This window comes from Capricornis sumatraensis, chromosome 15 (genome assembly GCF_032405125.1).
Source record: "Capricornis sumatraensis isolate serow.1 chromosome 15, serow.2, whole genome shotgun sequence".
Taxonomy (NCBI): domain Eukaryota; kingdom Metazoa; phylum Chordata; class Mammalia; order Artiodactyla; family Bovidae; genus Capricornis; species Capricornis sumatraensis.
The window spans coordinates 70,976,132-70,999,836 of NC_091083.1; the positions used below are offsets into that span (position 1 = coordinate 70,976,132).

The 23,705-nt window shown below is 49.4% G+C and overlaps 1 protein-coding gene across 1 annotated transcript in view; it reads left to right on the forward strand.

The window, feature by feature from the left end:
* PPP1R16B (protein phosphatase 1 regulatory subunit 16B) overlaps window positions 1–17,353 on the forward strand; it is a 75,350-nt gene extending 57,997 nt beyond the window's left edge. The window contains exons 3-9 of the mRNA XM_068987490.1: window positions 3,685–3,830; window positions 6,042–6,145; window positions 8,088–8,212; window positions 11,945–12,020; window positions 12,634–12,763; window positions 12,856–13,024; window positions 16,844–17,353. Of these exons, the coding sequence (XP_068843591.1) occupies window positions 3,685–3,830; window positions 6,042–6,145; window positions 8,088–8,212; window positions 11,945–12,020; window positions 12,634–12,763; window positions 12,856–13,024; window positions 16,844–17,353 (1,260 nt within the window). The remainder of the gene's footprint in view (window positions 1–3,684; window positions 3,831–6,041; window positions 6,146–8,087; window positions 8,213–11,944; window positions 12,021–12,633; window positions 12,764–12,855; window positions 13,025–16,843) is intronic.
* The last annotated feature ends 6,352 nt before the right edge of the window (window positions 17,354–23,705 follow it).

The window sequence follows — 23,705 nt, forward strand, 5'->3', positions numbered from 1 at the left end:
TCTCCTGCACTGCAGGCAGATTCTTCACCAACTGAGCTATCAGGGAAGCTTTCCAGCCATTAGTGGGACCATTTAATGTTGGTCTCTGGTTACCTAAGACTGTGTACTGCACGAGGGCAGAGCTCATCATGTCTCTTTCTCATTGGTGTATCCACTTTGTCCCCCACCATGTCGGCATACAGTAGGTGCTCAATATGTGCCTGCTGAGTTAATGAGTGAACAGGCTGAACCTCCCTGCGCCCTGGCCCAAGTGTCAGAGCAGGTGGACTTGAAGGCAGCCTGGCCAGGCTCTGGAAGCCTGGGCTGGTGAGACCCTCTCCGTCTCCCTCTGAGGGCAGGAAAGGTAGCCACTGCCCTACCCATAAGCTCCAGGGGCAAGTCCCCACCCTCAGCCATTGGCTTGGAAGCTCCCTGTGTGTCTTCTTGGCGTCTCTTCCTGTCTCGTAGGGCTTCATGTATCCACAGAGTCTAGCTGTGTGACCTTGGGCAAGTTGCTTAAGCTCTCTGTGCCTCATTTTCCTCATCTGTAAAAGAGGCATAACCAGTACCCATGTCACTGGATTGTTGTGAAGATTAAATAAATATACATAAAACCCTATAAGCATCATCTGACACTGGATAAATATTAGATATTATTATTATGGAGGGACTTCCCTGGTGGCTCAGATGGTAAAGAATCTGCCCGCGATGCAGGAGACCCTGGTTCAATCCCTGGGTTGGGAAGATCCCCTGGAGAAGGAAATGGCAGCCCACTCCATTATTCTTGCCCAGAGAATTCCATGGACAGAGGAACCTGGTGGACTGCAGTCCATGGGGTCACAGAGTCAGACACGATTGAATGATTTTCATTCATTCTTATGAAAATCTGTCATATGTTCACTTCTTAACAAAACAACATCACATATGTGAAGCGTGGGTTGATCATCACAAGAACTCTGAAATACTATTATCCCCATTTTACAGCTCAGGAAACTGAGGTTCAGGGCAGCACCATCCAATACAGCCTTTATGAGGATGACATGTTCTGCATATTGGCACTGTCCAGAACCATAGCTTCTAGCCCTACATGGCTACGGAGCCCTGGAAATGTTTTTCTGAGGATTCACTGAGGCAATGCATGGCCAAAAGTTAGCAAAGTGCATGGCCCTAGTAACTCCTCAAAAAGCGTTAACTCCTATTATTGGCAATGTGACCTGTTACTATTACTGCTGTTCTGGGGCTGTTGTTATTGTTGTCATTGTCATCATCACTACTGCTCCAGGTCAACGAAGGAACAAGAGCTTCCTATGGATTTTCTGCTCTTGGCAACAGGGAGCCTTCAGAGGTTTTGTAAACTGAGGGCAGCATGGCTGGGTTAACAAGGAAGCTCTCTCTGGCTGAGGGTATGTGAAAGGGAAGTGACAGGGAGAGAGATGATGAAGCTCGGCCAGGGCAGTGGGGATGGGGACAGCAATCAGATGTAATCCACAGCCGGTGATGGACTGAACGTGGGAAGTGAGGGGGCGGGAGGAGTCATCCGGTGCCAGGTGCCATGGCCCACCTTGGGGAATGTGGGCGAGGACGCTGCCCTCCTCCACCACGTACCAGGCCCCACTGCACCAGTCCCAGCCCAGCCCCCACTGCACCCAGGTCCCAACCCAGCCCGTGCTCAAATCGTTTCTCAGCTGCAGACTGGCCCACCCCCTGGGCATCTTTCTCACAAGACTGCAATTCTATGTGCGAAATCACTCCACCTGTCCACCGCCCCAACTGTCTTATTTCTGCAGCCCCTCGTGGTTGGATCTCTGGCCTTCCTGTCCCCTCACCCCACAGTCTGGGCTGCTCCTGGCTCCTCCTATGGACCAGGCCATCCCAAACTCATCTGCCAGGGACCGCCTGCCGGGGGACCCTCGCCTTTCCAGGCTGCCTCACTCTGGTGCTTTTGGCGCCCTCTGCTGGCGGTACCATGCCACTGCACGTTTCTCTCGCCCACCTGAGGCAGTGCCCTGCTCCACTGGGTCACCCTTGACTCTCGTGTCCGGAGAAATGCCCCCAGACCCAGCCAACCTCAGGTCAGATGATGCATAAAGAGAACCTGGCACCATCTCTGCTCATTTCCTATATGTCCCATATGTCCAGGGCTGACCCCTGATTCTTTTTTTCTTTTAAAAAAATATATGTATGTATTTGGTATGTATATATGTATGCATGTATTTGTTGTGTATGTACGCATGTATTTGGTATGTATGTGTGTTTGGTATGTATATGTGTGCTTTGTTCGTATATGTGTGCTTGGTATGTATGCATGTATTTGCTGTGTATGTGTGTGGTATGAATGGATGTATGCATTTGGCTGCACCAGGTCTTACTTGTGAAATGTGGGATCTTTTAGTTGTGGCATGCAGGATCTAGTTCCCTGACCAGGGAAAGAACCCAGGTCCCCTGCATTGGGTGCTTGGAGTCTTAATCATTGGACCACTGAGGACGTCCCTCTGACCCCTGGTTCTGCAGGGAATGGGGGTGGGGGCTGTGGTGCCGCTCCATCCCCGCATCCCCCTGAGGCCCTGGGCTCCCACAGGTGCCCCCGCTCTTTCTGCTAGCATCCAGTCACTTCTCCCCATGCCTGCAATCACTTCTGTAGGTCAGGCTGCCATCATCTCTTAAATGGGGTGATTTTGACATAGTTCCTCACTCTCCCTCTTCTCCCTCCAGAAGCTTGTGATCGAAGTCTGTTCTCCGCATGCAGCTGGAGGAGGGATTTTTTTAAAAAACAAGTTTGAATTGTGCTGCTCCTCTGAGTATAACTGCAGCGTCTCCCGTGCACTGAGGGCAGAGCCATCCCTGGATGGGCAGTTCTGAGCCACAGGTCCGCTGCCCTGTGCCCTGCTGGTGTCTCCGGAGGTCATCTGAGATCCTTCCTGCAGCCTGCAAAGTGGCTCCCTGTCTCCTGCCTCCTCTGTCCTCACCTCTCTCTGCTCATGGCCCCAGCTTGAGCTCCCTCTGTCCCCTTGGAATCTTTCACTCTCCCTCGCTGGAGTTTGGGGGCTCCAGTGACTTTTGGAGCCCAGTATCTCTCTGCGAGCTGCCTTCTCATTGGGGCTGACCTACATGTGGGAGGGCATGACATGGCTCTCTCCTCGCAGGGACTCTGTCAGGACCCATTAGAGCCTTTGGGTGGAGCTGGGTTTTTGCGAGGAGGCTTCGTTACTTGGGACTTCCCCAAGAACTAGCTTCTGGGTCAGAAATTCCTAAGTCAGAGGTTTCAAACTATAATCTAGGGAGGCCACTGATGGGAAGAGGGACCTTCTCAACACCCCCACCCCCACACACCCCAGCTTCAGCCTGAGCTGCCCTGCTTGAATTTATTGGCTATCTAACTTAAGAGTTCTCCTTACAGTTTTGTTTGAAGAAAGCCTTCCGAAATTAAAAAGTAAAGGTTTTAAAGCCTCATTTGAAATTTCATCCCATTCCACCAACATTTGTGAAGCATCTTATAGCTGACTTTATTCTTTATATTATTTTATACTTTTATCTTGTACATTATTAACTCAGAAAGGTTCCATGGCTTGCCCATGAACACACAGCATGCACGTAATGGAGCTGGATTCAAACTCAGGCAGCTTGGGTCCATTGTCCTTCTCGGGAACTGGGTGTGCCCTCGTCGTGACCTGCCCGGAGCTGACCCTGCCTATGTCCACGTTACAGTGCTGCATCGACAACTTTGAGGAAATTGTCAAGTTGCTCCTTTCCCACGGTGCCAACGTGAACGCCAAGGACAACGAGCTGTGGACGCCTCTGCATGCCGCGGCCACCTGCGGCCACATTAACCTGGTGAAGATCCTCGTTCAGTAGTACGTGCCCCTCTCTCCCCCAGGAGCAGCCTTCCGTCCGCCTTTGGTTTATTTATTTGTTTTAATTGGAGGCTAATTGCTTTACAATATTGTAGTGGTTTTTACCATACACTGACATGAGTCAGCCATGAGTGTGCCTTTGGTGTTTTTCCGGGTTCTTGTTCTTGGTGTCGGGGCGGGGGACTTCCATCTCTCTCTCTTTTTTCCTGTCTCTTTGGTGCCTGTCCCTTTTCTCCCCACATTCCCTTTCCATCCCTGTGTCTTTCTCTCCTGTTTTCCCTCTCTGTCTCTTCTTTCCTCCTTGATCTCACTTTGTCTTTCCCCCTGTGTCTCTCTTAATTCACATTCTCTCTCTTTTCATTCTCTTCCTTTCTCCCGATATGATGCTCATAAAATACGCAACACAATTTACCATCTATGCATTCCAGGAATAAATCCCGTTTGGTCATGGCATATAATCCTTCTACTATGCTGCTGAATTTGGTTTGCTAGTATTTTCTTGAGGAGTTGTGCATCACTGTTCATAAGGGATATTGGTGTGTAGTTTTTTTGTAGTGTCTTTGGCCTTGTATCAGGGTATGACTCTCTTTCTTTTCATCTTTTTCTCTGTCTGTCCCCACAAGTCTGTATTCATCTCCATACTTATGTGTTGTTGCCGTTTTTCTTGCTATGAAAAAGCAGGCATATTTCCTTGGCTCTGCCCCCTCAAATCCCATCCACATGCTTTTCTCTGGGGCAGAACCTACTTTGGGGGACACCACATAGCAATGTCTTCCCAGGGATAAGGCCATTTCCCTCTGTAGAGTTCTAAACGGTCTCCCCCGATCCTGAACTTCTTTCCAGTCTGCTCAGGCTCTGCAAACACAGAGAAGAGGCAACCTTGAATTTCAAGTGTATTTCATTGAGTTCATCTAATGATTGGTGGGCATTTGAGCTGGGCCACGCCCTGTGCTGGGCACTGAACACTCAGGGACGCAAAAGTCCTGAGAAACTCAGCAGGAAATTAGGCAATTTCAGTCCCAAAACCAAGACAAAGTGAGATCAATGGTGGCTGGAGTCCCAGGACCCAGCATCTGAGCACAGGGATTCAGGTATAGTGGCCAAGGGCAAGTGGCCTTTGGCAGAGGTCTCAGCAGAGCAGCCAGGGCCCATCGGGTGGCTGCTTGGGTGATAGAGATGCTTTCCTGGCTTAGAGAGGTGGATTAGCTTACCCAAGAGCACACAGGAGCTCAGAGAGGTCCCAGGGGAGGGCTGTTAGGCCAGAGGACTGGCAGGTGGCCCGTGCCCACACCTCTGATGAACACCTTGGTGTGGCTAAGTCTGCAGGGGCATCAGATGGCCACCATCCAATCAGAAGTGATGCGAGAGGAAAAGGGAGAGGATACCAACATGGTAACAATCCCCAGCACCAATCTGTACCAGAATCATGGGTTTAAAATGTGTAATCCTCAACTCTGCCCCGTCCTCTTGAGAGACTGTTTCAGGATGTCTAGAGTGAAGCCCAGGAAGCTGCATTTTATTTCAGTGGCGTCTGAGTGATTCTGCCACAGGGCAGCCCAGGACCATGGATTTGGGAGCCACTGGCCCCAAAGGGGAATTCTCCCACAGGGTCCCAAGGCTCTCTCCTGCCCCATCCTGGTTTGCCTTTGGAGAAGGGACTTAGAGGAGGAATTGGGGGTATCCTTGGGTGTTTATGTACTTGGTCTAATATTGAAATAGGACAGGGAAAAGTAGAAAGAGCTGGCCCATGAAAAAGCCGGGTTTCCGTCTTGAACCTCTCACATCCTAGCTGTGTGACCTCAGACAAGTAACTGACCCTGTCTGAATCTTGTTTTCCCTTGAGTGATATGGGGCCAATAATACTGAACCAAGAAGACTATTATGAGGATTATGTCAGATGATGTAAAGGGCTTAGATCAAGCCTGGCTCTTAGCAAATGCTTGGGAGGTGGTGCTACCACCATTAATTTTGTCTTTTCTTATTTGACATCTATCCTCAAGTGCCCACCTGCTGGTTCAACAGAGGAGGAAGCTGGGGAAAGTGGCACAGCTCTCCTGAGATCCTGGAGATGCAGCTCTTGCTGGGCTGCACTGTGGTTGGGTTGTGGGTGTTGGGGTGCACAGCGGGGTGTGGGTGAGAGGCTGGACAGTAGAGGCAGTCAGACCAACCCTCTGCACGTTCCTGGCCCTCACCCTGGTCCTCTCTCTGCAGTGGAGCCGACTTGCTCGCTGTCAACTCCGATGGGAACATGCCCTATGACCTCTGTGAGGATGAGCCCACCCTGGATGTCATCGAGACGTGCATGGCGTACCAGGGTAAGGGCAGGGCCGCCGGCTGTGCAGTGGGCTGGGTGTGGGGCTGTGGCGAGCATCTCTCAGATCAGTGCAGATGAACAAGTTACCTAGAGGCATGCCCATCGCTTAGTGCTCAGGACCTGGGACGGGACCCCACGAAGGTTGTTACCCACGTGACGGACAAGATGCGAACACAGAACAAGCCTGGAAAACGAGCTGTGCACAAGGAGGGGCGTGGCTGTCTTCTGTGTCACCCACATGCATGGGCAGCCTCAGCTGGCCCCGTCTCTTCAGCAGCTGTGACAGTTCAATTCAAAACATCCACAATAAAGATATATTCCCATTTGGGAAAATACAAAGTCAAGAACATTCACGGCTGCCTGCTCTGTGCCAGGCACCACTTGGGCTGCCAGGGACCCCAGATAAACAAGATGTGGGCTGTTCTCAGCTCACAAATGAGCTTCAGAGAGGAAACAAATTCAGCCCGCCCCCGCCACCCCAGTACATGCTCCTGAAAGGCCTCCTCTTTAGAAATATATCTCAAATCCAGACCCTGGACTGCAGTCTGAGGTCCTCCCCTCATCTCTGCCCTTGTGTTTCTGCCCAGATGGCTGCAGGAACCTCCCTTTTGGCCTGCCCATTCCCTGGCGCTGGAGCTTTCCCTGTCCACTTTCTGTAGAACTTCCTAATAATTTTTGTGCCTGTCTGGTGAATCTATGGACCCACCCCTTCTGTATTTTTAAATGCATTTATCAAAGCCATAGGATTATAAAGGAAACCACTGCTATTAAAGTAGGGCTCCTCAAATACTTTTAAATGTATAATATAGAAACTTCATTGATTCACGAAACAATAAGATAACATGGTGTGAAAATACCTATAGTTTCTGTTGGTGACAAAGTCATGGGCACTGCCAGTTCTACTATGAATTTAGACTAGAAGGAAATGCTATATCTCATTGAAAAGTTAGTGAAAGTAAGACTTCTGGTGGTCCAGTGTATAAGAATCTAAGTATGCATTGGCAGGCAGAGGACGTGGATTTGATCCCTGGTCCAGGAGGATTCCACATGCCTCTGAACAACTAAAGCCTGTGTGCACCAGAGCCCCTGCTCCCCAACACAAGAAGTCATCACATTGAGAAGTTTAGACACCAAAACTAGAGAGTAGATCCCACTCGCCACAACTAGAGAAAGCCCGCACCCAGCAACAAAGACACAGCACAGCCAAAAAGAAACTAACAAATAAAAATTAAACAAGTAAAAAATTAGTGAAAATAGATCATTCTTTTTCTCCCTTCAAGTTTACAGCCCTCCCCTGAGTTTTATCCAAGAATGCTTGCTCTCATTGACCTTTTTTTCAGAGCAAATCACTCTCTCCTTAGTAGCTGCCAGTAACACTTAAATTTTAGCTAGAGATTCAGGCTTGAAAATGTGTTTCTGAGTCCCTCCACCTCAATTTATTCAGCTCTCCATTCAGAAGTGATATATTCAGTAATTCAGTCGTGGCTGTAATAGAGATTCACTGAGCGTGCCTGGTGCTGCAAACACAGCTGTGGATGAAGTGGAAGAAATGAACAGAGACCTGGTCAGATAGAGTGGGCAGGGGAGGCCAGCTGAGGAGGTGATCCAGGCTGGACCTAAAGGATGAGACAGAGCCAGGAATTTGAGCAGCTGGAGGTGGGTAGGTGGGTGGTCGGGACTGCCAGGTAGAAGAGCTGTGTATGTAACAGTCATTGATATTAATACAGTGCCAACTGGGTTCCAGGCTCTTGTTCGTGGCCCAATATGTGGTGTTCGTTTTCACTGGGCCTGGAAGAAATGATCTCTGAGCACATCTGTTTACCCCCTTGACTGGCAGACCCTAGGAAAGAGGAGTCATACCTCCCCACCTCTGTCCTCCCTCCCCTCCCCCATGGGTTCTCTGCCTGGGAGTGCTGACTCAGTCCCCCCCCTGCCCACTGCAGGCATCACCCAGGAGAAAATCAACGAGATGCGGGCAGCTCCTGAGCAGCAGATGATTTCGGACATTCACTGTATGATCGCAGCTGGCCAGGACCTTGACTGGGTAGATGCCCAGGGGGCCACACTGGTGAGGAGAGGGGCCAGGCTATATTGGGCTGGGGGGTTAGGACCAGAACTCAGACTGGCTGGAGCTGAACGGGGAGGTCAAGTCTACATAGCGGGGGCCTGTCTGTAGCCTTGGGCTTCCTCCCCCTTTAGGGGACAGGGTTCCCTCTGGAATGTGGAGCGTTAGCAGAGCAGGGATCAGCTGCTTTGAGAAGCTGGGGCTGGGAGTTGGGAGCTGTGGGTTGGGGAGGCTTGGCTCTGCCGTTCACCTCTTTGTCTCCAAGCTTCTCCTTTACCTCACGCTGCAGGTGTCCATTCTGAGTTCATTATTTCCACCTCCTCCCATGATGTCTCCTGCTTCAAGATGAGTGCCACATTCATCCACTCATCCAGGCCATCTTGCTTTGCACTGTTCATTCTCCTGCCTCAGTGTACCCTCTCCCACCTCAGTGCCTTGTTTCATTGTCTGTCCCTGATGTTGCTGCAACAGCCTCTCTTCTGGTTCCCTGACTTCAGAGCCCAGACACCCCAGGGATCCATCCTGTGGTTCACCCATCCATCCATTGGTCCTCCCATCCATCCATTGGTCCACCCATCCATCCATTAGTTCACCCATCCATCCAGCGGTTCACCCATCCATCCAGCGGTTCATCCATCCATCTATCGGTTCACCCATCCATCCATCGGTTCACCCATCCATCCATTGGTCCTCCCATCCATCCATTGGTCCACCCATCCATACATTAGTTCACCCATCCATCCATCGGTTCACCCATCCATCCATTGGTCCACCCATCCATCCACTGGTTCACCCATCCATCCTGTCAACATACACATCCTCTGTGCCACATACTTTACTAGACATTAGAGATAGAGAATGATGGAATCTTCTCTCTCTCTATCTGCCTCATTAGCTTCACTCACTGTTTCAATTCAAATGTCAGTGAAACCTTCTTGATCTTTCTTCATAGGCCTTCATAGCATGATACAGCTCAGTATTGGGGAAGTCTGCTTCTGCAGCCTCTAAACTGAGAACTAGAACATGGCCTTGGAAGCCCCCCTCAACCTTGCCCATGGCTGGGCCCATCCTGTTCTAGGCTTGGGGTCCATGTGATTGTGAGCACTCAGGGTCTCAGAATCTTCAGCTTTTCAGGTAGGGCTCAGCAGTACCAAGTTCCCTCACTGCCCCTCAGGCCTGACCTGGTAGCCCAGATGTGATCATTGGACTTCTCCCACCCCGTTCCTGAGTCCCACCCTCTGTCTCATCCCCCTTTCTTTTTTTTTTTTTTTTAAATAAAACTTCTAAAATTGATTATTTGTTTATTTCAGTGACATATAGTTGCTTTATAATATACTAGTTTCAGGTATATGACACAGTGATTCAATATTTTTTATAGATTATACTCCATTAAAAATTATTACAAGATAATGGCTATATTTTCTTGTGCTATACAACATACTTTGCTTATTTGTTTTATACATAGTAGTTTGTTCTCGGTCCTCTACCCCCATCTTTCCCCTCCCCCTTCCCTCTCTCTGTTAGTGAGTCTGTTTCTGTTTTGTTACATACATTCGTTTATTTTTTTAATTCACATATAAGTGATACCATAGAGTATTTGTCTTTGTCTTCTTTCATGAAACATAAGGCCCTCTTGGTCCCTGTATGTTGCTGCAAATGCCATTATGTCATCCTTTTATATGGCTGAGTAGTATTCCATTGTCTGTATATACCACACCTTCTTTATCCATTCATCTGTTGACAGACACTCAGCTTGCTTCCATATCTTGACAATTGTAAATGACGCTGCTATGAACATTGGGGTGCCTGTATCTTTTCCAATTAGTGTTTTCATTTTCTTTGGATATATATCCAGCAGTGGAAGTAGTTCTCTTTTTTAGGTTTTTGTGCCTCGTGCTCTTTTCTAAGGAAGGGGTCCCTGCTCAGCCCAGCACTCAAGAATTGAGTCAGGTAGTTGGATTGGACGCTGCATGAAGACTGGACGAAGTTATGGCCAGGCTGTGCCAGGACACTGCCTGCCCTGGATGGGGCTCCGTTGGGTCTGTGGCTCAGCCCTGTAGACACAAGGGTCTGCTCCTCTTGGCCTGGCCTCAGAGCGGCTTCACTCACATGGCTGGGCACACACTAGATCTCAGTTCTTCCCAGTGAAGCAGGGAGGCGTACCTTCCCCAGGGGGCTGTTGGGAGGACTCAATGAGATTCTGCATGTAGCTGCTCAGCACAGAGCCTGTAAACTCTCAATAGATTCTGGTGATTAACTCATGATTATTATTAACATGATCACTTCTATTTATATAATAAATAGCAAGGTCCTACTGTGTAGCACAGAGACCTATATTCAATGTAATTATAGTTGTAATCCTCTGTAATGGGAAAGGAAATCTGGGAAAAAATATATGCAGATGAATAACTGAATTGCTTTGCTATATACCTGAAACATTGTAAATCAACTATACTTTAGTAAAACAAAAGATCAAAAAACCCACCAATATCACTCTCCCAGTCATAACTTTTTATTCCCAGCTATGTACGTGGCCCTACAGTTTTTAATGTCTGGCTGGCTGTGTGTCATTCTTAATAGTTGGCAAGCATCAAACATTTATAAATCAGATAGTGATACCAGTTTTCATGTGTGCCTGTTCCAGATCATACCCTCTTTTTTTTTTTCTTTCTGAAAATTAAAAAAAAGAAAAAAACCCAAAACCTCTGTTTGCCAGAAACTTATAGCAACCTGACCCCTGGATGACACGGCATCTGTCCATTAGGGCTGTGTTCTGTTGGACCTCTGAGACCCGATCTACAGGGCTCAGTGCATAGTAAGCACTCAGTAAATGCTGATGCCTTAACGACAGGGGCTTGAAGACAGAAAAGAAGCCCCTTCTCCCTTACCTTCTGGTTCCATACTGCAGACTTACTAATGCTCTGTCACGTGGCTGGTATCTTCACCTCCTTCTATTCCATTCTACGGCCCCAAGTATGATCTGGGCCTTGGGCCGGGGAATGGCTATCCTGCTTCCAAATGAGGGACCAGCCCCCGTGGGGAGTGCTGACCCCTTTCCTCTCCTTCAGCTGCACATAGCTGGAGCCAACGGATACCTGCGGGCAGCCGAGCTCCTCCTGGACCATGGTGTACGTGTGGATGTGAAGGACTGGGATGGCTGGGAGCCCCTGCACGCGGCTGCCTTCTGGGGACAGGTAGTTGTCACCCACAGTGCTGTAAGAGAGGCCAGCTTATGGCCAACCTGCTGACCTTTGGGCTGGGAGTTGGTTCAGAAGAACACCCGACCCATTTAGGGTGTTGACTACAGCTAGTGTGTAGGATGTGAAAAGACCTACGGAGTTTACAAAAAGGATTGTCAAGTTGTGTCCTAACAAGATGACATCCAATTTGCCAAATTAGAAAATTTCCCACATTTCTGTCTTGAGTTTTTCCACTTGTTTCCCAGATAGAAATCTCTGTAGCTTTCGCCATTCCTCTTTAAACACTTGACAGCTCTGGAGTTATAGCTGACTCCTTCTGTCCCTTGGTATGGCTGAGTCATGCTGGAGGAGGTGTCAAGCCCATTGCATTTGCCGGAGTTCCCGGCTTTAGGGAGCAGAGCCTTCCCTGGGAGTCAGCTTTGCCCTACCATTCTTTGGATCACATCCTAAGAAGCTTTGAACTCTCACTCTCTCTGACTCCTAGGCTTTCTCAGCTATGGGCAGGGGGGAACCTGGGCTTCTTCCTGTGTTTCAGATGCAGATGGCAGAGCTGTTGGTGTCCCATGGGGCCAGTCTCAGCGCTAGGACGTCCATGGATGAGATGCCAATTGGTAAGTTCCGAAGGACCATGCCTGCACTCATTGATTTTTTTGATGAGTGGAGGATAAATGGTTGAATATATGGTTGGATAGATGGTAGATGGATAGTTTGATGAATAAATTAATGGGTGGTAGATTAATGGATGGATAAGTGGGTGAATGTATGGATGAATGAGTAAGAGGATGGGTGGGCAGAGGATGAACCTATGGATGACTGGTTCAGCGAATAGGTAGACAGATGAACTAAAGGATGAGAGGGATTGAGTGGGTGGGGATATATGATTTCAGGCTCTTTTCATAATGTCTTGCTTGGGCTCTGTGGGGTACCTTCTGGTTTCTCTTGATATATTTTCTATCAGTGGAGAATTGATGACTCCTCTTGGAAGCGATCAAAGGTGTATGAATCCTTCAGTCATACCTGTGAATTGGGACTGTGCATGGGACCTGGGGTTTCCTCTTCTTACACTCCTCTAAGGATTGGGTTGTAGCCCAGGAAATAGGGCTGGCACTGCTTTCTTCCCTCCACCCACACCCCAGAAGATGTGAATTTTAGTGGGTCTGGGGGGCCCTCGGGGATCACCAGCCCCTTCTCTGCCCCCTACCATGGCCTCCTCCACCCTTTCAGACCTGTGTGAAGAGGAGGAGTTCAAAGTCCTGCTGTTGGAGCTGAAACACAAGCATGACGTGATCATGAAGTCACAGCTGAGGCATAAGTCATCTTTGAGCAGGAGGACGTCCAGCGCGGGCAGCCGAGGGTGAGTTGGGGGCGGGACAGCCAGGGGCGCCCAAGGATGCTCCTGCCCATGGAGCCTGGAAGCAGCCTCCCAGTACCCTCCTCTCCCCTTAGGAAGGTGGTACGTCGAGCCAGCCTGTCCGACAGGACCAACCTGTACAGGAAGGAGTATGAGGGAGAGGCTATACTCTGGCAGCAGCGGAGTGCATCCGAGGATCAGCGGAACTCCACCTACAACGGGGACATCAGGGAGACCAGGACAGACCAAGAGAATAAGGACCCGGTGAGAGCTTGCCTCCCACCCAGCCCCAGTGAGCACTGCCGTGGGAGGGGAACGGCTGGAGCCCCAGCCTGGCGTTGCTTCTTTATCTCAGAGCCTTCGGAGGGAGGTCAGCTGGCCATCGCCCTTAAACCAGCTGGGTCCTGTCTGAGGGGGGTGCCTACCATGGTTACTGAGGCAAGTGTAGGACGTGTTCACGTCAGAGCTGGGTGATTGGCACACAGTAGGGGCTTATAACTGCCAGGGAGTGAGTGATCACCATGTGCCTGCTTGAGCTCCAGCAGAAGAGAGATTTTATTCTGGCTTCCCAGAGGAGAAGGTTCAGTAGGGCGGCCACTCTGGGAGAGAAGGATGCTAAAACTTTTTTAGGGGAAACCTAACAAGATGTTGAGAATTGTGTTGAGATATCGGGTTGGAAGAAAATTTTTGAAAAATATAGGGGCTGGCAGAACGTCTAAGAAGCTGGCTCTAGGAGTAGATAATGGTCTGGGCATTAAACCGCTTTCCTAAGATGCTGTATTGTTTTCTGAGAACTGTTGTAATGAATTACCGCAAACTAGGTGGCTTGAAGTGAGAGAAATGTCTTTTCTCCCAGTTCTGGAAGCCAGAAGTCTAAAACTCAAGTTGTCTACAGGCTTGGTTCCTTCTGGATATCGGAAGGGGACTCTGTTCCATGCCTGTCTCCTAGCTTCTGACATCTTGGGCATTCCTTGGCTTTTTGCTAGCGTGCCTCCAATCTCTGCCTCTGTCTCCATGTGGCCTTCACTGTGTATGGGTCTGTCTCTATTTTCTCTTAGAAAGACACCAGTCATTGGATTAGGGCCCACCCTCGTCCAGTGTGACCTCATCTTAATGTAACTGATTACATGTGTGAAGACCCTACTTCCAAATAGGGTCACACTCAGAGATGTGGGGTGGGTGTGAGTTTCGGGGGGACACTATTTGACTCAGTACAGATGCATTCAGGCCCGTGCCTGGCTGCAGTCTTGCTGAGTAGAATATGCAAGTTTGGGGCCAGAGCAGAACTACTGGGCACAAGAAGGAAGGGGCTGACCATACCAGCAGTGGTGTACCTTTGTGGTTCTACCATCACACAAAGAGCAGCTGAAAACATTTCTAGCTCCTGTTGCTTGGGGGGATGCAAAATGTCTCAGTGGGACCCTGCTTCCCTGTGTGAACAAGGAGATCATGTGAGAGCTTGTCTTGCCGGCAGGAGTGAAGGCATCTGCTCTAAAGAATCTCCATTGTGAGAGGAGTTTGGGGGAGAATAGATCCATGTATATGTCCAGCTGAGTTCCTTTGCCGCCCACCTGAAACTGTCACAATATTGTTAATCAACTATACTCCAATATAAAATAAAAAGAGTAAAAACAAAAAGAGGGACTTCCCTGGTGGTCCAAGGGCTAAGACTCCTCGCTCCCAGAGCAAGGGACCTGGGTTTGATCCCTGATCAGAGGATAAACCACAGCTAAAGACCCAGCGCAGCCAAATAAATGTTAAAAAGAAAAAAGATTCGATTCCAAGTGTTTTTTTAAAAAAGAGAGAATCCCCACTGAAACGCCGATTGGGATGGAGCCCGCACACTCGGAGCTTTTGTTCTGCCCCTGCCCACCTAAGCTTGGGGGTTAGGAAAGAAGAGTTGTAGATTGAAATCAAATCACATTTCAGATGCTTCCCCGATATGCTTTAATTCTCTTTTCTTTGTGATTGAGGTGTAACTTGTATAACCTACAGAAATCTTAAACGAATTTGTCAGTGACCTCTTTCCAATGCGTACACGCATTTCTGTCACCCCAGAAAGCTCCTACATTCCCTTTTCCAGGCAGCCCTTCTACCCCACAGATATGAGTGTGTGCTTAGTCACTTCAGTCGTGTTCAACTCTTTGGGAACCCATGGACTGTACAGCCCTCCAGGCTCCTCTGTCCGTGGGGATTCTTCAGGCAAGAATACTGCAGTGGGTTGCCATGCCCTCCTCCAGGGGATCTTCCCAACACAAGGTTTGAACCCAGGTCTCCCGCATTGCAGGCAGATTCTTTACTGTCTGAGTCACCAGGGAAGCCCAGCTCAACCTGGTGCTCTGTGATAATATAGAGGGGTAGGCTGGGGGGTAGGGTGGGAGGGAATTTCAAGGGGGTGGGGCTATATGCATACCTATGGCTGATTCATGTTGATGTCTGGCAGAAACCAACGCAACATAGTAAAGCAATTATCCTCCAATTAAAAGAGAAATGCAGGTTCTCAGGCCCCACACGAGATAGACTGAATCATAAACCCTGGGGCTGGGACTCAGGACTCTGTGTTTTAACCAGCCCTCCAGAGGATTCAGATGCATGCAAGAATTTGAGAACCACTGATCTAAGGGTGTGTTTGCTCACCCTGACTCCCAAGTCAGATTTCTGACAGGACTCTGCACTGATAGCCCCCAGGGCTGGCTGTGGTACCCACTTTTGGCAGAGCTGACTCCCTGATAGCAGGCACAGCCGTGATAAGACAACCCTGTCTCTTCAACCAGTGGTTCACGATCTAAATTGTACAAGAAAATCACCTTAGGAAGGTGTTTTGTTTTTGTTTTTAAAAAACTTGATGTCTGGACTATAATCTCAGTTAATTAAATCAGTCTCCAGGCTTCGGACTCAGGCATTGTATTTGTTCATTTATTTATTTATTTATTAACAAATAGGCTTTATTTTTTTGAGTAGTTTTTGGTTTACAGAAAAATAAGTGGGGGGACTTCCCTGTGGTCCAGTGTTTTAGACTCTGTGCTTACACTGCAGGGGGCAGGGACTGGGGAACTAAGATCCCACGTGCTGTCCTGTGGCCAAAAAAAAAAGTTTTTTGTGTGTCTTTTGACCTTGTTTATAGTGATTTTTGGTATGCTTTATATTTTTATTACTGTCAATGTATCCACCTTTTCCTTAGAGTTTCTAGGTAGCAGCTCCTTTTAAAGCTCTTGTTACCCAGGGATTTCTGGGTGTAAAAGATCTCTGAGTAAGAACCTCTCCCATTTGGAGACGAGCCATCCCAGGAATATAGGGAGAGGATTCTCAGTGACCAAAAAGCCCAACTAAGATTGACTTACAGACACAAAAAGAATGCACTGGCTTGGTTAACTGGAAAGTCTGGGCCAACTGGATGCGGGGGCTCAGAACATATCATCAGGGGACTTCCCTGGCAGTCCAGTGGTTCAGCCTTCACCTTCCAATGCAGGGGGTCTGGGTTAAATCCCTGGTCAGGAAGATAAGATCCCGCATGCCTCAAGGCCAAAACTCTAAAACAGAGAAACAGAAGCAATGTTGTAATAAATGCAGTAGAGACTTTCAAAATGGTCCACATAAAAAAATCTTAAAAAAAAAACAAACGTATCACGAGGGGGCAGTGTCTCTGTCTCACGCTCTCTCTTCCTTAATGGTTTCACAGCCAAGCAGACCTTTTAACGCACTGTCCCCAGTTTATGATTCTCACCCCTGCAGTTCCTATAGAAACAGAGCTGCTCTTCCCCAGTTTTTCTAGCAGTAAGTCCCAGGGTTGAGTTTCATGGAACCAATTTATGAACCCATTCCTGAACCAATTCCAATAGTGAGTTTATTGATTGGCCAGGTCCTGGGGTCATGGTTTATCTCCCGGAGCAAAGATGGGAGTCAGTTGGGTCTGTCAAAACCCACAACTGGTGAGATTCCCCAAAGGAAAACGGAGGTCTTATTACCCAGGAAGGGAAAATGGAAGAGGATGGGTTCAAGCAATCATGCCCTCAGTAGAGGCGCAAGCAGGGTTGGAGTTCAGATCCCCCAGCCGGCTGATGATGATGTCCTTCTCACCCTCAGAACCCCAGGCTGGAGAAGCCCGTGCTGCTCTCTGAGTTTCCCACCAAGATCCCACGCAGCGACATGGACGTGCCTGTTGAGAATGGCCTCCGGGCTCCGGTCAGCACCTACCAGTATGCGCTGTCCAACGGGGACATCTGGAAAGTGCACGAGGTGCCCGACTACAGCATGGCCTATGGCAACCCTGGCGTGGCCGATGCCACCCCGTCCTGGAGTGGCTACAAGGAACAGAGCCCCCAGACGCTTCTGGAGCTGAAGAGGCAGCGGGCTGCGGCCAAGCTGCTCAGCCACCCCTTCCTGAGCACCCACCTGGGCAGCGGCATGTCCAGGACGGGCGAGGGCAGCAGCGAAGGCAAGGCCCCCTTGATCGGAGGCAGAACTTCTCCGTACAGCAGCAACGGGACCTCGGTGTATTACACGGTCACCAGTGGAGACCCCCCACTCCTGAAGTTCAAGGCCCCCATAGAGGAGATGGAGGAGAAGGTCCATGGCTGCTGCCGCATCTCCTAGTCTCTGTGGGATGGAGGAGAGAGATGCGTGGGGAGAGGGACCCTGGAATCCAGGCCAGCCCAGCAGCCCTGGCTGGGGGCGGGCAGCTGGGGTGGGAAGGGGGAGGTGGGCTCTGCTTTCCAGAGGAACTCAGAACCCACCTCTCAGCCAGCTGCCCATAGCATCACCACTTCCCATGGTTCTGCTTCTTGCCGCATTGTCTGCCATCAAAAAACAAGGCCCCTCGTGGCTTCCTGTCTCATCCTGCTGTCAGATTTTGGAAGGGCGAGTTGGGATTCTAGTTCTGTTGTTGGTCAAGGCTTCTCTGGACCAGTACTCACACGTCACATATCAACACACATACACACACTCTCACACTCAGTCAAAATGTGTAGGGATGACACAGCTGGGCTCATGGGAAGCAGGTGGGACTGAAAATTTGTGAGCTCTTCCTAAGAGGACTGAGGTTAAGATTCAGAGTTTTGTCACCACTGCCAACGTGGCTTTAGCAGGGGAGGGAGCCTGCTAACCTGAGACCCGTCATCTTGCCTGGAGTCCTACAACAACTTGGTATTGTCATCTCCATCTGGTGGGAGCAGGAGGTCTTCTGTGTTTAGAGGGAGCTATGGTAAAGAATCTGCCTGCAATGCAGGAGATGGGGGTTCGATCCCAGGGTTCAAAGATTCCCCGGAGAAGGGAATGGCAACCCACTCCAGTATTCTTGCCTGGAGAATTCCATGGACAGAGGAGCCTGGTGGGCTGCAGTTCATGGGGTTGCAAAAAGTCAGACACAACTGAGCGACCAACACTTTCACTCTGATGCACCCACAGCGGGTGGATGAGGTGGTGTAGACCTGCCCCCCACAGCCTTGCCCATGCCCAGAGCCAGCTGTGTGAGCACCCAGGGGCCAAGGTGGAACACCAGGTAATTCTGCGCCTGGAGTAATCCAAATCTATTTTGCTCTTGGACGGAAGCTTCAAAATGTGACGAGGAGAGGGAACAAAGGTAGCATTTTCAAAAGTGTGTTGGATAAAATAATTCTTTTAGACTGTAAAACTCCAGGTTGTGGAGGGGGATCGCTGAATTAGCTTTCTTTCACAGACAGTATCATGATCACTAGGTTGTACTGACTGGTATTGAAAAAAAGGGAAGCTAAGGGAGAAGCTTCAGTTGGAAGGGCTTTTCCAGGGAGAGAGGTGAGTTCATGTTTTTAGTTTTTGCAGACATCTCTGTTCAGCATGACAGAGCCCAGTGCCCTGGCCGAGCTTTGTGACTGGTCAGATGGTTTCAGTCCAGCCTGTCTTACCCAGTCCTCCTCAGACTGAACTATCAGACTGAGCACTGAGGGGCTGCTGTGGCCCCCACCTCTCCCAGAGTGAATGTTCAGGACTCCCGGCCCAGCTTTGCTCTTTTAGGGATGCCCAGTGATGTGGGTTTGCAGGTTGGCTCTTGTGAGCTCCTGTCTGGCCCAGGGGCTGCTATCCTGCTCTGGCCCAAGCCTGCAGATCTGAGGTGCCCATCTGTGTTCCAGCATCGCGCACTGCATTCAAGTGGTGGTGCTGGAGTTGGGTCTTGCGCCAGCTTTACAGTTTCATGGCCCCCAATCTTTTCTGATGCTGGGGAGGGAAGACTACGAGGGACAGGATGTCTGCCTCCTCCCCACTGCATCCTCTCAGGAGCCCTTTGAAATTGTTGCCCACGAGTTGGACGCTGTCCACGGGCTTGGCCAAAACCTACTGGTGTAACTAACTAGCTGCAGGTCTGTTTCCTGCTCCGTGAGCCTTTTACTTGTCCTAAAACTACCTCTTTAGAGCTCTGAAGGAGGCCCCTGAGGTCCAGATTCGGAAATTTGGGGGACAAATCTGGGTTCCCTTTAACCCTTTTCTTTCTGAACCTATGAGAAATTCTCCCTGCGAGACATCTGGGCCAGAGGTTGGGGCTGGCGGGGGCCCCTTGTGCCACAATGCTAGTAAGGGGGTCTGCTCTCTGTCCCAGTCCTCCACTGTGGCCCCCAGGGCTCTTGTAGCCCAGAGGCAGACCTGGATCCCAAGGGCTCTGGCTGATGCTTCACCAGGTGCAGGGCAGCTGGACCGGAGAGCAGGGGCCTCAGGAGTCACTTCGCCCCTGGTGGCTCCTGGATGCAGGGAGAGTCACAGTATCAGACTTCCCACCCCAATTTCAGGGTGGATCCAATGTAGAGTGGAAAGTCAGGTCAGGTGACTGCAGACAGGTGTGCGTGACGCCTGCCACATCTCTGGGGTCTGCGGCTGGCTCTTATCATCTCATCCTATGACTGGGTCAGGGCAGGGATGATCCAAAACACACATACCTTTAGGCTTTAAAAACATGTTCAGATGAGACTGACACTGGAACTCCTCTTGAGCTGTGAGCTGGGAGGTCCCGAGGGAAGCCACACGCTTCTGGGAGAGAGCCGTGCAGGTTTTCGGATCTGTTTGCTCAGAGGCCAGAGACTGAAGGCATTTATTGCCCCCTCTGAATCCTTCTGGCTATTTTCTCCTTCCTCCCTTGCTTCCTGCTCCTGGGCCACTGTCTCCCACCCAGAAGGCTGGGAATCCCAGCTGATTGCCTGACAGGAGCCAACTGCAGGCTCTTGGGCGTTAGCGCACGTTTTCAGTCAGAGATAAACCATTCCCATCAAGTCCCAGGGGAACTTTCCCTGTGGATCTCCTCGGTGTCGAGGGACAAGCTGGGGCCAAGGTCATTCAGTTATTCACTCTAGTTTATTGAATAGCTGAGGCTCACCAGGCACTGTGTTAGGCTCTGGGGATAAAGGAGAAATGAGGTGGAGTGAGGACACTGGTCTTTACAGTTCTCATCCTTGGAGGACCAGCAACCCCCATTTGATTCAGAGACAGAAAAGCTGTGTCCTGGTCCATAACCCTTTGCTTTTCTGCTCTTGAGAATCCCTGGACTGGATTCCTTTAGTTTGGAGGTTGCTGACCTGGCCGCCCTTCGATAACATTTGCCGCTAAATGGTGGAGATGCTGGGTCTTGGGTTCCAGGCAGATGCCATCTGAAGTCTATCTGGAACTTTCAAGGATAGCTGCCTTCCAGCCAGCATCTTTTGGGCACTGTCTAACAGCAGTTTTAAGTCAGTGTCTGGAAAAACAAGGAGCCTGGAATTTGCTGCCAAATGCATCTCAGGTTCTTCAGCTCATTGTCTCTTGCTCGTTTATTACCTAATCCTCCTGCCCCACCAGTGGATAGTGGGAGGAAAAGGAGCTTCTTTAACATTGAAGCCTTTCCTCATAAATCTGCCTCTGTTCCTGGCAGATATGGAGCAAGGACCACAGAGAAAGCTGGCAAGATTGACCAGATGCCCAGCTCCTGGTTAGACCCAGGTCTGGTGGCAGTTCCTGGCAGATTAAAGGAGGCTATTTGTAAAGCATGTGCCACATAGCTCCATGTGAGCTTCAGCCCTTGCTCCCACCCTGAAAATTGGTGACTCCCACCAGAGACTGAGCTGCTGTCTAGTAGCTCCAGGAAGTTGAATGAACCCTAAGCCTCAGTCTTTTGAAGACTTCAGGATGTAATTCTCCATCAGATTATGCAGCATTGATGAAACTGCTCTGTACTGTTTCAATCTCAGCAGGCTTAGAAAAGTTAACAAGGGTGTGTCCCCTGAACTACCCACCAGTTGGCTGGCCTTGTCATAACATGAGACCCATTTTGGTTATTGGTGTCAGATACCTTTTGATCTGGAGTTCTCTCTCCCACTTGCTTTTCCAGAGCAGAATACTGGGATGCTTTCCAGAAGCGCACTTCTTACAGGATGCCTAGAAGGACTCTATTTAACTCTTGCTATTGTGACCTGGGGACAGCCTCCCCTCCCCCAGGGCACCTAAGAGCCAAGGGTCATGTGGCCAGTGGGTGACTCTGCAGAAGTGACTGCCTTTGCTAGAGGCACTCCTCGACAAGAGTCTCTTGTTGGCCAGTTGGTCAGAAGGCCTGCTTCCCATGGGCACTGTGAGTGCCAAGGTGCGGGGCCTGGCTCTGTGCACCCAGGAAAAGTCTGCAGATCCCCAGCCCCCCCCGCAATAATTCACCAGACCAGAAGCCACTGATGTACAGAGAACACTTAAGAAAAATGTATTTTATGTGAAAAAAAAGTTAAATCTCTGTATACTGTATCAGCAGCTTTGTGTAAAAATGGCAATCAAGAGAGTCTAATATATTTAAAACCTTTTTTAAAAAAGAATCCTCGCAGATCTTTGATATTGTATTGAAGTAACTTCCAGGCAAGCTCCTTGCCACACGTGGCAGTGGTGGGCCATTCGAGACCCTGGCTCAACCGCATCCCAAAGGGGCGTGCCCCTGGAGTCGCTTCCAATTGCCAAGGCCTGTGACAGAATTCGCTGTTAAAGAGTTTTTAATTAAGATGAATTAAATGCCTTTTAATAACACCTGCTCGGTGTGACTGTGGTCATTGCTATGAACTTGCTTGACCTATAAGGATTTGAATTCACAAAGAGGTGATGCCTGGGATAGATGGCAGGGAAGGCTTCCCCGTCCCTGCCCCCACTACAGAGGCCTCTCCTGGTTGGCCCCTGAATCACAGGGAGGCCTGAGGGCTTAGCCATGGAGCAGGTATCTTTCTAGACTGCAAGAAGGTGAAACAGGATGAAATCAAGAAAAATAAGAGTGGTTGAAAATGATCTTCAGGGACTTCCCTGGTGGTCCAGTGTTGAGAATCTGCTTTGCAATCCAGGGGGTGCGGGTTTGATCCCTGGCCAGGGAACTAAGATCCCACATGCCTCAGGGCAGCTAAGCCCATGCTGCGTGTGCAACAAGAGAAGCCCCTGCACCACAACTCGAGAAAGCCTGCGTGCCGCAACAAAGACCCAGCGCAGCAAAAATAAGAAAGGACCTTCATCCTATCAAATGTTGCTTTTGAAATTAACATGGAGCCCTGTGATAGCTCCTATAACATTCTCTCCCCCTACACTTTGTCTGATGACATATATAACAAGGCTGCCCCCTCTTCTGTTCTCTTGACCTGTCCTCTTCTCCCCACTCCATCCCTGTCCTCCTCATATAGTTTACAGTGGGGAAGTCAAATACTGCTTCACATTTTTACAACAACTCAGCAGGTAAGACCGTGGTTATCCTCACTTCTGACCTCAGGCAATGGAGAGATTGATAAGCTCTAGGGTTACATGGCCCCAGACAGTGGTCCTTGCTTTCATCACATACAGAAATTTGTGGGTATCTTGGGAGAGGATGAAAAAGGGTGCTCTCTTGGACCCTTCTGGATGCTGGCTGCCTGGACATGAACACAGAAGTTCCCACCACTTGGGCTTGAAAAACTTCACAAACAGGGCCTGTGAAGAGAGAGGATTTGGGTTTGGGGAGAGAGAGGATGAACAGAGATATCTGTGTAGCAGTGGACATACATTGATTTGAAAAGTATATTGTTTTTTAAATGCTAGTGGTAACCTCTCACATTTAGGAAGACTTTACAGTTGTACATATGTCTTCTCACACAAAGGGAATGAGGCATGAAAATGAGCTATTGGATTTAGCACTGTGGAGCTCATGATGATCTTTTAATTAATTAATTTGGCTGCATTGGGTCTTAGTTGTGTCTAGCAGGATCTTTCCTTAGTGGTACACAGATTCTCTAGTTGTAGCAGCATGTGGCAACTTAGTTTCCCAACCAGGGATTGAAGGTGGATTCATAACCACTGGACCACCAGGGAAGTCCCTCATGACAAGCATGACAAGAGGTTTTGGTTGAGCAGAATGAGTCTGATTGGACAGGATTCAAGACAGAATGGGAGGAAGACTGGAGATGGCAAGTACAGACAACTCCTTTGAGGCTTTATGCTATAAAAGTGAGAGAGAGAGAGAGATGGGGAGGAAGCTCTAGAGGGATGTAGGGTCAAGAGAGGGTTGTTTGAAGGATGAAACATATTTCATCATATTTGTATGCTAATAGAAATGAAACAGTAAAGCGGGGAGACTGATCATCCAGGAACGAGGAGAGAATTGCTAGAGACAAAAGCTTAGTAGTAGAGGGATTGGTGATTACTGCCCAAATGGAAGGTTATCAGAGACAAGCTCAGGGGCAGTTCATCCACAGTAATACAAGGCCCAGTATGTGGGCAGAGATGCAGACAGGTAGGAAGATGTGGGGGGAGCATGTGGAACTATCTTCTCTGACTGCTACTATTTTCCTCAGTGAAATAGGAGGCAAACTCTTGAGTAAGAAAGGAAGAGGTAGAAGTAGGGAAATGTAGGCTAGCAGGCAACCTTAAGGGCCCACTTGAGACCATGAATTTCAGGCACAATTGGTAGACATCGTTGTGTTTTCTTTTCTCCAGAATTGTATGTCTGCCTGGGTGCAGGTGG